This window comes from Ptychodera flava, chromosome 5, assembly GCF_041260155.1.
Source record: "Ptychodera flava strain L36383 chromosome 5, AS_Pfla_20210202, whole genome shotgun sequence".
NCBI classification, from domain to species: domain Eukaryota; kingdom Metazoa; phylum Hemichordata; class Enteropneusta; family Ptychoderidae; genus Ptychodera; species Ptychodera flava.
The window spans coordinates 17091096-17104468 of NC_091932.1; the positions used below are offsets into that span (position 1 = coordinate 17091096).

The 13373-nt window shown below is 39.7% G+C and overlaps 1 protein-coding gene across 1 annotated transcript in view; it reads left to right on the forward strand.

Annotated features, from left to right (window-relative positions):
- The first annotated feature begins 5224 nt into the window (after positions 1-5224).
- Positions 5225-13373, forward strand: part of LOC139133153 (short transient receptor potential channel 4-like) — a 75945-nt gene continuing 67796 nt past the window's right edge. Inside the window, exon 1 of the mRNA XM_070699579.1 lies at positions 5225-5813. Coding sequence (XP_070555680.1) covers positions 5285-5813 — 529 coding nt within the window. The 5' untranslated portion in view covers positions 5225-5284. The remainder of the gene's footprint in view (positions 5814-13373) is intronic.

The window sequence follows — 13373 nt, forward strand, 5'->3', positions numbered from 1 at the left end:
CGTAGATGAATTATTTCCCATAAACCATAGTCCTTCAAAGCTTAGATACGAATTTAAGATGGTGCGCAGAAAGATTGACGACTTTTGCTCAAACTTTCCAATAATGAATTCAACTTTTAAAATCTCTTCTTTTTTCTCAGTCATGCATTCAAATCTGAGAATCATTATAAAAGTTTGGACTCGAGAAGCAAAGTCCCTGAAATTTACAGAATATTGAAAACCAAAATGGCCGCCATATGTGTGGGGAAGTAATAAATTTCCGATTTCCGCCAAATCGAAAGATGGCAAAAATGTCATTAACTTGGCAGTCTTCAAAGAATAACTCCGCACAAACAGCAAATCAGCATGATATTGTAAAATCGTCAGAGTCTGGAAACCTATCTATAGAACGCATGTTCCCGAGGAGCGTTCCACCTTTAATGGTCAACCTATAAACACACAACTCTTTAAAAAGCAAGCAAGTTAAATGTGAGAAACATATGTACCACGCATTCCGTTATATATGCCGCTTGACCGATTTTTACTGCAAAAAAAAGACTCGGACACATTGACCTCTGTGACAAAACGGCCATATATTACATCCCAGCTTCAGATCTTTCGAGTGGCACTGTTTGTAGCTACTCAGTGAGTCACGTGACCGTTGTAACTGCCTCGAGGAATTCTGCGAGACTTAACACGTTAGAGTACGGCGCATATCGGCGGGATTATTTTTAAGCCACCAGGGATGTTTCCTTCCTCGCCTGCCCTGGTCCTCGACAACTGGACCGGACACGTGGGCGCATTTTTATCGCTATTACCGTGAAAGAAAATAGAATTGACCTGCGGGGGCTCTAACCTCCTAAGTGCGGCGATACACAGAAGGAGAGTCGAAAGCTCACAAGCTAACGTTCGCGAAAAAAAATCTGGCAACATCATTAGAATAACGTTAGCACCTAAAGAATCTTTTTACTACGACGTGTTTCAGACGGCTTGCATTCTTAAGTAATATACGCACACTCCGGCGGACTGAATGTTATTCAACGCAGAAGGGTGGCATCGACCTTTGATGGACACCAGCGTCTGAGTACAAAATAAAACATTATTGTGGAATGCAGACGGGTTCCTTTGTCGGTCAGAGCAGGTTAGAAATCAACTGAAAAGTCACAGGCTGGCTAAATCATCGGCATTATTGAAGATATTTCTGGGCGTCGTATCGTTTAATATTATCAAGAAATGTCTAGACGTTCAACGTGATAGAATATGGAACAACATTTAGGCGCACACCAATATAAAAAAGAAACTTTTGTCACGACATTTTGTCTTACAATCTTAGAAAGTCGACATTTTTTCCGGCGTTTTGTAACGTTTTCAATCACAACTTGAACAAAATATAAACAGACATATTTCAGATAGACATGTATACGTCGATCGTGATCAGGAAAAAACAAATACATATATTATACAATTTATACACTCCGTGGGACTCTACCACAAAAAGCGTAAAATTGTTCATCATTTTGTTGTTTGTCAACTCTAAAATACAATATGGCGTAGAAAGCTTACCTAAGGATTAAAGTATGACGAGTTTGTGAAGTGTTTCAACAAGATGTGTGATCACGTGACGTATCGAGTACTGTTCAACAACAATGTGCAGAAGAAAAAAGTGCGTTGACTCATCGTAAAGATTCACACTAAAAAATGAGGCAACATAAAAGAAACGTGTAACTTATGCAAAGTAAAATCATGATTTAATATTCCGACTTTTAAGAAGTAGACGTTTAGAGATATCCAATTTCTGGAGATCCATTTAATACGTCGTTATCGGGTGATAAAGTTTTATAACGTTCTCTTCAATAAATGCAGTCCTGTAAACTTCTGAATTCATTTTGAATTTTCGACGCGTAACATTGCGCGCCCTGTGTCTTTCACTCGCAATACTAAAAATTGCACGCACTGGTAACAATGTGGAGAGCCAGGACGTGCGAGTGACTTTGCTATGGCTTTCCCTAAGATGGAACCGTAACTGCAGGCAGGATCCTGGGGCAGAATCCACGCCTTTGCTTCAAACACACAAAATGTAAAAACGAGCCATCACACGCCAATGTCACTACATGTATTACCATTAGACCAAATACCGTTGCAATAATGTCGAGACCTTCGAAAAAAATATGTTCGTCCACTCTGAAGCGACAGAGATGTACCCATACGACCCCCTGCACACGTTCTCTTCGCCCAGAATCAGAAATAAGGGCATATTTCAAGGGCGTCCCCTACGTGTAGGGGGTATCCAGCAGCGAGACACTCAAATACTTAACCAATATCAATCATAGTTTATCTTGGCCATTATGCACGCTATGAGGAACTGAAAACATGTGGTCCTACGATTATGCGAGGAAAATGATTAGATAATATTCGAATCATAGGAATGAAATGTTACAGTCGTTGATTGTTTGACCTCTGTGCGACTTGCACAGCTCCGGGTGCTGTGCTGAATTCGCTGTGACCGTCAAGAAGAGAGAGAGCATGCAGTAGAACAATCTTCCTTCTTGAAGAATCGTAAAAACTCGTGCCGGGGCATCGCTTTAGCAGAACCTCGGTTTCGCGTTTCACCAGCTCACGGATATCAACATCTGCAATCGCTTCATCGCTTCGCCTGGTCACTCTTTTGTTATTTTTCATACTGGGTGAGATCTATTTCCGATTCACATTTTCCGACTTTTATAATCTGTGGTTACAAGGCAATGTCGAACTGATGATGGGAATTGTAGGCCCCCTATCACCTTATTTTTATCATGAGAAACTTTTTGACATGCCTCAATGTCAATATACTGAAGGCAACACTTTTCAGGAACTTTGCGCAATAAATCCATACCCAGACGAAACCAGCATCCTCAGAAAATATATCATTCTATTCTAATCATTAGCATAACTTGGCCCACAACTCGTTGAAACAGAAGATGTCAATTGAAACTGGTCTTTAAGGTAGAACGCGCCTCAGGGATAGACGGATATTTAGACTCTAAACATTTTACAATTCTTTTCTGATATCACTTGTGGGGGTTCATTTTAAAGCTCTTGGAGTAAGAAAACTTTTCATCGACTTAGTTTTTCGAAATTCGAAAATTTTATGTTTTCTCCATACAGTTAACACTGGGATGGCGGCCATTTTGAATTTTAAATATCGGTAAATCTTGGGTTATTCTTTTCTCTAGTACCAAAATTTGCACGGTGACCCCCGATTTTTATTCTTTAATGTGAAAGACAATGGTTGAAAGATTTCTTCAGGAAAGTTTCAGCAAAAGTTTAACTCTTTCACTTTCGAGGCACATGCTAAATGCGAACGCATCTTCGGCATTTTGTGGGGTGCCGGGCGACGGAGATACTGCCAAATGGTTGAAGTCCTTGCCCGACCATACGTCACGATCGTAATGTAGGTCGGTGCCAAATGTTTCAAGAGCTACCCACGAGAGACTGATATCACCGCGATAATTCCACTACTTCAGTTCTATTTCACTGGTCGTAATGGAAAGCGAACTGAGAGGAAAACATATCGCAGCTACACCGCTTCGCATGAAATTCTACCCCAATTTCATTCAATAAAGTCTTGAACCAGCCAACGGAATAGCTATTAAAGCGCGATATCGCACTGCCCGCTGATTCGCGTGCCCTTTTCCCTTCCACTCAGCGTCAGAGAGCGGGCGATTGACAGAGTCATGCCAACTGCAGTCATATACACGATGCATATCTTCACGAGAGGCCGATAAAAAGTAAACATACGTCTCCCTTAAGTCAAGAAAGGAACTCTCTCTATGTCCATCTCCTTACGTAGTGTTGACTTTTTATTAAAGAGGTTTCCTCAAATCATAACAACAAAGTATCTTTGTCCAACGATAGCGTTATCAGCTTTCATAAACTTTCTCTCCTCGAGTGTTCCTGGCTGTGTTTTGATTTCCAATAAAAACAGAGGACATCCTCTCTTCGGCAAATTCTTAAATACCTCGGTATAAGTTTTTTGTAAACATCTAATATTATCTGTACATATGTATACAATTATACAGTATATCAATTACTGAATACAAGTAATTTATATTATATATCTACGTATATATATACGTATATATATCGTATCACAGCAATTTGTATTTTATGTATTGTATATCAATAACTACAAGTAATTTGTCCTATAACACAAAGTACGCATTTTTAAAGTATTATTTATAAGGCTATAACGCTCTGCTTTCAGCATCGAGCACTATAATTTCCCACAAGGACATCTCTTTACATACATACATATATATATATATATATATATATATATATATATATATATATATATATATATATATATATATATATATATATATATATATATATATATATATATATATATATATATATATATATGTATGTATGTTTGGGAGTGTTGCTAAGAATCCTTTCACTTCTGTCTGAAGATTGCAGGATACATGAAACTTAAGTAACAGATATTATTACTTTGTACTTGCAGTAATTTGTGTTATTATTTATAACGCTCTGCTTTCAGCATCGAGCACTGTAATTTCCCACAAGGACATCTGTATACTTCGATATCCATCCATCCATCCATCTATCTATCTATCTATCTATCTATCTATCTATCTATCTATCTATCTATCTATCTATCTATCTATCTATCTATCTATCTATCTATCTATCTATCTATCTATCTATCTATCTCTCTCTCTCTCTCTCTCTCTCTCTCTCTCTCTCTCTCTCTCTCTCTATATATATATATGAATCAAATCATTACAATATTTATTATCGGATTATACACTAATACACTGACACCGAGACAAATTGGAAATTTAACCACGGATTCCTGACATACTCTTCGTGTCGAGTAATTGTCCTCATATTGACTGCTAATGATAACAAACAACATCCTGCCGTGTTAACACCTGAGGGCCATTACTCCGTGTCAAATTTGTCACAATTAAGAGTAGATTGGGTGTCAGGAAAGACCATTATATCGTAAGCTAGGTACTCCCACTGATTTGTTGACGTTCGGAAAGAGAGGTGATTTTTATGGTCAGTTTTTCTTCGCCTTGTTCGAGGATGTCAAAGGTCAAGGCAGAGTCGTAAATTAAAATAGCTAATCAATAATTATCAATAAGTGGGTAGATGACAAACTGTGGTTCGTGAGGGAGAAGGTGACGTCATGTTTGAAGTAAATCCATGCTTTTCATTCTCTCTATATATTCAACAGATCTTCTCAGTTTGGTGATTAGCGAGGTTAAACGAAGACTCTAGATGTGGGTTGGCCGCCATGGCGGATTCTTCCGGAAAGGCGAGCTTCGGCAAGGTACGCAGAGACGCGACGTCGAACTGCAATCGCGGGTCGAGGAACCGGAGCGAATTCGGAAGCTCACGCTGCGCCAATAGGCAGGAAGAGCGAGTCAACATGGACCGGCCATTCCGGGACAGGGACCCGGACAGGCCAGCTAAGAGCCGGAGCATTTCCGACAAACTCGCGACGAGGGGGAGTTGCTCCCGGGGAATGGCCGAGAGGCCGCGCGTTGCCAAGGGCGACAGGGCCAACTCTCGCGGGATGATGATGGAAACCACGCACCTCACGACGGGAATAGGAGACCGAGTCAACTCCCGCGGAATTGTTGAGCCAGCATACGTGAGCAGGGCTATGGGCGATAGGACTAACTCAAAAAGTGCCATAGAAAAGAAGGGACTTGGAGAGAAGAACATGGTGAATGCCATGACCAAGCCAAACTCCATATCAGGAACTATTGTACAGATGAACGCCAACAGTTCATCGACAAAATCACTTGATTCGGAAACGGGTGAGTAACTTTTATTCAAGTTTTCTGAAGTGTAGTGTGATTTCATTTCCACGAGAAATATAGGCTGTTCATAGCGATGAAGGATTTAACATTTTCAGCTTTTGTTTTCGAAAGACGAAATACAAGGCTGTGCTGGTCACTGAATAGAGTCATAAGTAGATTACGAAAGTAAGCGAAATGGAAGCAAGGCAAGTTTATCGCCGGATGACTTTTGATAACCTCGAGTCTACCGAACTTTTGCTTCCAAATTGTTCGTTCTGTATTCACTTACTCGGCGTCCAGCGCTAGTCGTCATGGGGACTTGGTACGGAAACAAATTAAAACACGAACTTGTCAGGTTGTCAAGATCGCGCAGTATTGTACAAAATTTTTTGCCCACTGGCAAACCAGTGTGTCAGGCATAGCGTAAACATGCCCAAACGCTGGGAAAATTCCGAACCAAAGCTATGCGACCCACAGAAACCTGACGAGGTTAAGCCGAACGGATTACAATTCGAAGATTTCTATTTAAGTCAGTTTCTTGTCAATGTGTGAAGTGGTTAAACAACATTTTGTAGTGTCCACTTGCACAGATTTCATCGTCAAATCACCGCCGTGTGGGAGTGGGGGCATGCAGAAATTTGAAATTATAGCATTAACGAGACGATAAAGTTTTTTTTATTTATTCCAGCTTGAAATACCAGGCTCATGTTAAATTTTCCGTTACAGACGTCGCGTCCTTATAGTCTGAAGCTTATCTTTGAAAATTTGCCGTGTCCAGAGAAAATACCAAAAAATCTTAGCACAAAAGTGATAGATCCCTGACATTGAGTTGATAAGACGTCAAAATGTCCATCAATCAGAAGGCGAGCAGATATTGCGTCACAGGTCACATACTTGAAATCCACTTCACATGCTCTGCTCACGTCCTCAGAGAGGTTGCGATAAGAACTGCTTAAAACATTCTGGTATTTGAAATCCGTTTCATGGCTGCATTCTCGTCGCTTCCGAATCCTCGTTTCACTAATTCTTATCGCCAAATTTCAAACGAAAGATCCAGAGCATGAAGTTATAATTTTAGAACACGATAAATCTTCAAAGTCGTTACCTAAAACCTTCTTTAACTGCGCTCAGCGTGAAACGCTATCATTCTCAAGCGGATATAGTTTTTATTGACACTTTCCCGTCCATGATCGTCGATTCACTTCGTAAACGCGCGTCACTGATCCCACGACCCCTTTCTGCGCAGCGCTCAAATGAAATGACTGACAGCGCAGAGAAAGTCATGATGCGTACGGCAGTAGGTGTATAAATTCTGCCAGCGGTGTAGAATGTCATTGTCGCCTGTTTGCTGGGAAACACGAGAACAGTAACATCTTGCCCAGTCACAGTTAAAAAAGTAGAAGGATAGAACTGTAACTACCGTATTAATTTGACCATCTCCATGTTGCTGCGTCCTTTTGCATCGCTCTACTGAAAAGGGTTGCATCAGAACTTTGAGAATTGACTACAAACGACAGGGAAGCAAAACCACAGGCGCTTGGCACATTGCTGGGATAATAATCGTATTTAATATGTAGAATGTCTATATAGGACTTGATTATTCAATAAAAGAATCACCGTACGTGATATTAGTGTAGGCCTACAGGCCTACATGTTGACTGGGGCGAATGGCTATGGCTGCCTGGCTCGGGCCAGGCGAACGCACTGCATAATTATCAATGTGTAGAATGTCTACATGACTTGATTATTTAATAAAGAATAACGGTACGTGATATTACTGTACATGTCGGCTAGCTTAACCGAGCGGCTGTAGAGTTCTGCAGGGCTTGGGCCCGCCTTGGGTCCGTTGTCCACTGCTGCACAGACAGGATGGAAAGGTAAGAAAGCTTTTCTCCGCCCGATTTCATAAATCAGCGAAATTCACGAACTCTGAGCGTTTCCGGTGATAAAAAACTAGTCAATGGTCAGATGGTTGCATAAACAATCGATCGACTGGTCTCTTTTGCCTAAAATAATACCTTACCCTATGCTACTGGCGAGAAATCGTCCTGAAATCGGCTGGGCACACCAACCCAGCGCCGGCCATTTTGAATCAGCTGCATGCAATGACGTACTGCATACAACCCTTGGCAGATGACGTATTGTCTTTCAATATTGCTCTTCTCTCATTGGACGCGTACATTGCATGCAGCTGATTCAAAATGGCCGGCGCTGGGTTGGTGTGCCCAGCCGATTTCAGGACGATTTCTCGCCAGTAGCATAGGGTAAGGTATGATTTTAGGCAAAAGAGGCTAGTCGATCGATTGTTTATGCAACCATCTGACCGTTGACCAGTTTTTATCACCGGAAACGCTCAGAGTTCGTGAATTTCGCTGATTTATGAAATCGGGCGGTGAAAAGCTTTCTTACCTTTCCATCCTGTCTGTGCAGCGGTGGACAACGGGCCCAAGCCGGGCCCAAGCCCTGCAGAGCTCTACAGCCGCTCGGTTAAGCTAGCTCACATGTACAGTAATATCACGTACCGTTATTCTTTATTAAATAATCAAGTCATGTAGACATTCTACACATTGATGATTATGCAGTGCGTTCGCCGGGCCCGAGCCAGGCAGCCATAGCCATTCGCCCCAGTCAACATGTAGGCCTGTAGGCCTACACTAATATCACATCATTTTCTTTTATTGAATAATCAAGTCGTATATAGACATTCTATATATTAAATACGAGTATTATCCCAGCAATGTGCCAAGCGCCTGTGAGCAAAAATGGCGGGCTGTCGCATGAGCGAGAAATACCAAATATGGCGTCGTTGTGAAATGTGATTAGCCATTTGCGCTAAAACGTGACCCTTTTATCACACTTTGATAAAATTCGAAAAATAAGGCAATTCGTTGCTCATTTTCTTTAGTTAGCCGATCTCTCTGGGCAGGAAATATTGATGTTACGCTGTTTTCGTCCATACACAGTTGAGAAACTACTGCCTATAGTTCGTCTTACATCGTGATCACGAAAAGCTAAAATCATGTGCGGCCGATTTTCATTCCATCTTTCAACATAGTAGCGACATGCTTTATTTCCAGCGTGTATATGGCAGACATTTCTTATTCCAGATACAGTGGAAGTGCTACCACGTCTGTTCAACTCGCGATGACAGTTGTCTAACTCACATGTGTCCCAATTGTCTGGCGAGAAATGAACTATTATGACGTATATAAAACTCAAAATATCTTACGTATATATAGCAGCTTAATATCATCGTTACGGCGTTATTTATATTTTCCTGGTCGGTGATGTTGTTTAGCGGAACACATTTACAATTTACGATAGGCTTAACTTTTTATCGGAAATGTGGAGGCGTCATGTGTCAACCACCGTAGTTTCTTACGAATGAAATTATCTTTGCGGAACCGGGCGGGGGAGTGACTGACCAACTAACATAACGATCTAACTAAGTTACCAAGTAATTAAGTAATTCATAAGTAAGTAAGTAAGTAAGTAAGAAAGTAAGTAAGTAACTAACCAACTAACTATCTTACTAACTAGACAACTTACTAAGTAACTATAACCAAAAAACTGACTAACAAACTATTTAACTAACCAACTAACTAACTAACTAACTCTAACTAACTATCTAACTAGCTAACCAACCAACCAACCAACAAACCAACCAACCAACATACCAACCAACCAACAAACCAACCAACAACCAACCAACTAACCAACTAACTAACTAACTAACTAACTAACTAACTAACTAACTAACTAACTAACTAACTAACTAACTAACTAACTAACTAACTAACTAACTAACTAACTAACTAACTAACTAACTAACTAACTAACTAACTAACTAACTAACTAACTAACTAACTAACTAACTAACTAACTAACTAACTAACTACTAGATAGTTTGTAACCTGTGATACTAAAGTAAGGAGAAGAATAATTGCGAATATATCATCCCTACGGACGATGATGGAACTTGAATATCCCCAGCCCCTCTCAATCCTTGACAATGGTAAACATCAAAAGCAACTTTCAAACGACTGATTAGAGTTCCCCCGCTCTTTCGTATATATTGAAAAGTATTTAGAAACTTCTGCAAAGTATGAGGCAAAATTATTCGACAGCGGCAATGACCAATTATTTTTCGGTGGCAACTTTTAATTGTAAAAACAAAATAATAAGTATGGTGTTCTGGAAAAACAACAACAACAATTTTGCATCACAATTAGGGTAGCGTGCAATTTCAATACATAGAATGGGCCAGTAAACAACAAGACGAAAGGGATAGACAGATGAATAAGAGGGCAGTAATGAGGACCTGTAATGGTTAGAACTAAGGGATGGACCATTAGATCTTGGGAGGGGGGGTGGTCAAAAAAAGAAAAAAAAATTTTCAGAGCAGAAAGTTAGGAAAAAAAAATTTTCAAACTAGTTTGCAAAATAAAAAACAAATAAATAAGAAGACAAAGGTGTAAAAAAAAATCTGCAAAATTCTTTAAAATTTTGAATTTTTTTTTAGATTTTACCGACAGAAAGCAACTTTCTGTATTTTTAGTATATCCTCCCGGCACATTTTTAATTTTAATTTATACATTTAGAGTGACTGTATCACTTATACTGGAAGTTGTGATTATCTTATCTTTTCAGGACTTTTGTATTCTGATCACTTGAAAATTATGAAATTATAGAGCCTGTTTTCTACTTGTTTCTTGTGTACAAACCAAGCAGGTACACTAGGTAAAACATTGAAACTATGGTATGGTTGTCAAGACAGAAAGTTGTATTTGCCTTTTAAGATCAAGGTAAACAGATGCAGGCCACATCAGTTTCATTTTTTTCACAGCATTTTATTGCAATGATGAATGCAAGAATGGGTGAACAAGTAGAAACACGTCAATAATAATAAAACAACATATCAAGTCATTATGTATTATTTTGCTTTTAAAAAGGCATTTTCAATTCTTTTTCTCAAAAAACAGCCTCAAAAAACAACAGCTAAACGTTTTAACATTCAACAATACACTAGGTAGAATGCCATCTATCCAACAAATCCCAACACAAAAACACACAAAAGGGTTGAACTTTGAAAGTTTCTCGATAGCAAATACTGAATAAATCTGCATGAATAATCGTTTTTGTGTAGCAAATTTCAAAGAAATTGGACAAGCCCTTTCAGAGAATACAGATTTTTTGACCATGAATGGCATAAATTGCCCTAAAAAGACAAATATTGAAATTTCAACACATCTATACACATCCAATCAATTTGGACATGCTGCTACAGAGAAATAGATGTTTTGATAAAAAAAGGGCAACAATTGCTCTAAAAACACAAATATGCAAATTTAACTATATTATTTAGCTTATTTTAGCTTCTCAGCTTGTCAAAATCAATTGTAAATCATGAGATGCATGATGTTTGGTAGGGTGAATGTAGGCATTTCACCACGCAGTAGAAAGGGAAGCCAGGAAACCAAAATAGTCAATTTTCAAAACCATAGGAAGCTACTGAGGAGCAAGAAGACCATGTTTCAGAGGAAGATGTGTAATCCGAAAAAAATGCTCCCAAAGTGCCACCAAATAACACCATTTTTATCTCTATTTTTCTAAAGCTCCAACAGCAGGAGGGGGACACCCCCCCTCCTGACCTCCCCCCGTAAAAATACTCCCCAAGTGCCACCAAATAACATCATTTTAATCTCTATTTTTCAAAAGCTCCAACGGCAGGAGGGGGACTCCCCATCCTGACCACCCCCCGCAAAAATACTCCCCAAGTGCCACCAAATAACACCATTTTAATCTCTATTTTTCAAAAGCTCCAACGGCAGGAGGGGGACTCCCCCTCCTGACCACCCCCTGCAAAAATACTCCCCAAGTGCCACCAAATAACACCATTTTAATCTCTATTTTTCAAAAGCTCCAACAGCAGGAGGGGGACACCCCCTCCTGACCTCCCCCCCGCAAAAATACTCCCCAAGTGCCACCAAATAACACCTATTTTTCAAAAGCTCCAACAGCAGCAGGGGACACACCTCTCCTGACCTTTCCCCCCCCCCCGTGACCGCTTGCGTGGCGCTTGTGGTGCTTGGCACCACATCTTTGCCCTCTATATCTTCAGACAGCGACGAACTAAAAAAAAATTATAAATCTGAAAATTTGCTCTGAAAAAAAAAATTTGCACAGCTAATCTCAATTGGAAAAAAAAAATTTCAGAAATTTACAATAGTAAAAAAAAAATTTTCACAATTTCATTGTGACCACCCCCCCTCCCAAGGTCTAATGGTCCATCCCTAACAGACAAATGGTTAATATATAGCTATATGTGTCAACTACTGACGAGTACCGGACAGACAGTTTGACCACAAAGCCTGCAGATCAACTGGCGGGAAGAGACAGTTTTGACATTTCAAAGAATTATCACGTCTGTTGAACCAACACAATAATAATACACCATTTATGCCTGTTGAAGCAGATTATTGACCTCGCGTCTTGTAAGTTTCTGTAATAGAATGTGTTTAATACAGTGAAAAACGATACTCGCTGACTGTTTATTGGTTTATAAGTATTAACATGGAGATACCTCCATGGTATTATCAATGGATGCTTTCGAAGGTTTACACTGATTCAGTCTAAAACCCTATATAATAGGGTAGTTCAGGTGATCTACCAGAAAGTCAGGCCATAAAAGATTAATTGAGACTTGGAATATTTCTTCAATATAAGTCTGGGGGCGTATTGCAGTCGTTAAATCGTTTGTGTACATTATTTAGGGGAATATTTATTATATTCGTATACATTAAGAAGTGTGATCATCAATATATTTTGACCGGAGGTCTTGGAAGGTAGATTGATACGGACATTTTCAGTACCAATTTCAACATTAGTTTAATGTTTTTCCGGTCTGTGGGCAGGGAATTCCCGCCAATTGCCTTCATTTAGTTCAGTTCATTGCTTTGTGGACAGCTCGGGTCGTTGGCACGGGTTATACAGTGTCAAGTACTTTAAGCGTGCATTGCACTGCGTCATCAAGACTGACACGCACTGTTCAATAAACCATCCAGATTTGTAACAGCCCTCCTCATTCGCTGTCAAACTGTCGCGCAGGAATTAGTCGGCACATTTCAAGTCCTTTTCCTCATTTCAGCCTTGCGTCACTTGAGAGAAAACATTTTTAAAACAGATCTAAAAAGACAAATTTGCAATAACTATGCGTTGTTTGAGCATGCGCCATTTGTTGCATGCAATTTGCTCGATCGCGTGATGTGTTGTTTAATGGTAGAATGCACCTCGGGGACAGACATTCGGACTGAGAAATTTTTACAATACTTTTCTTGTCCACGCGCTTGTGGGAGTTAATGTTGAAGCTCATATAGTAGTTAATGTTTTCACTGGCGTATTTTTGTGAAAATCGAAAGAGTAGAGTTAACATAGAGATGGCGGCCATTTTGAATTTCAGGTGTCGGGCAATTCCGTCAGATATCGGAAAGTTATATAAAATCCTTTCAAAGGAGGACTTCATAGACTAATATTACTTCGCAGCTTGTAACTATAAGGACATGGAAAGTATCACTGCCA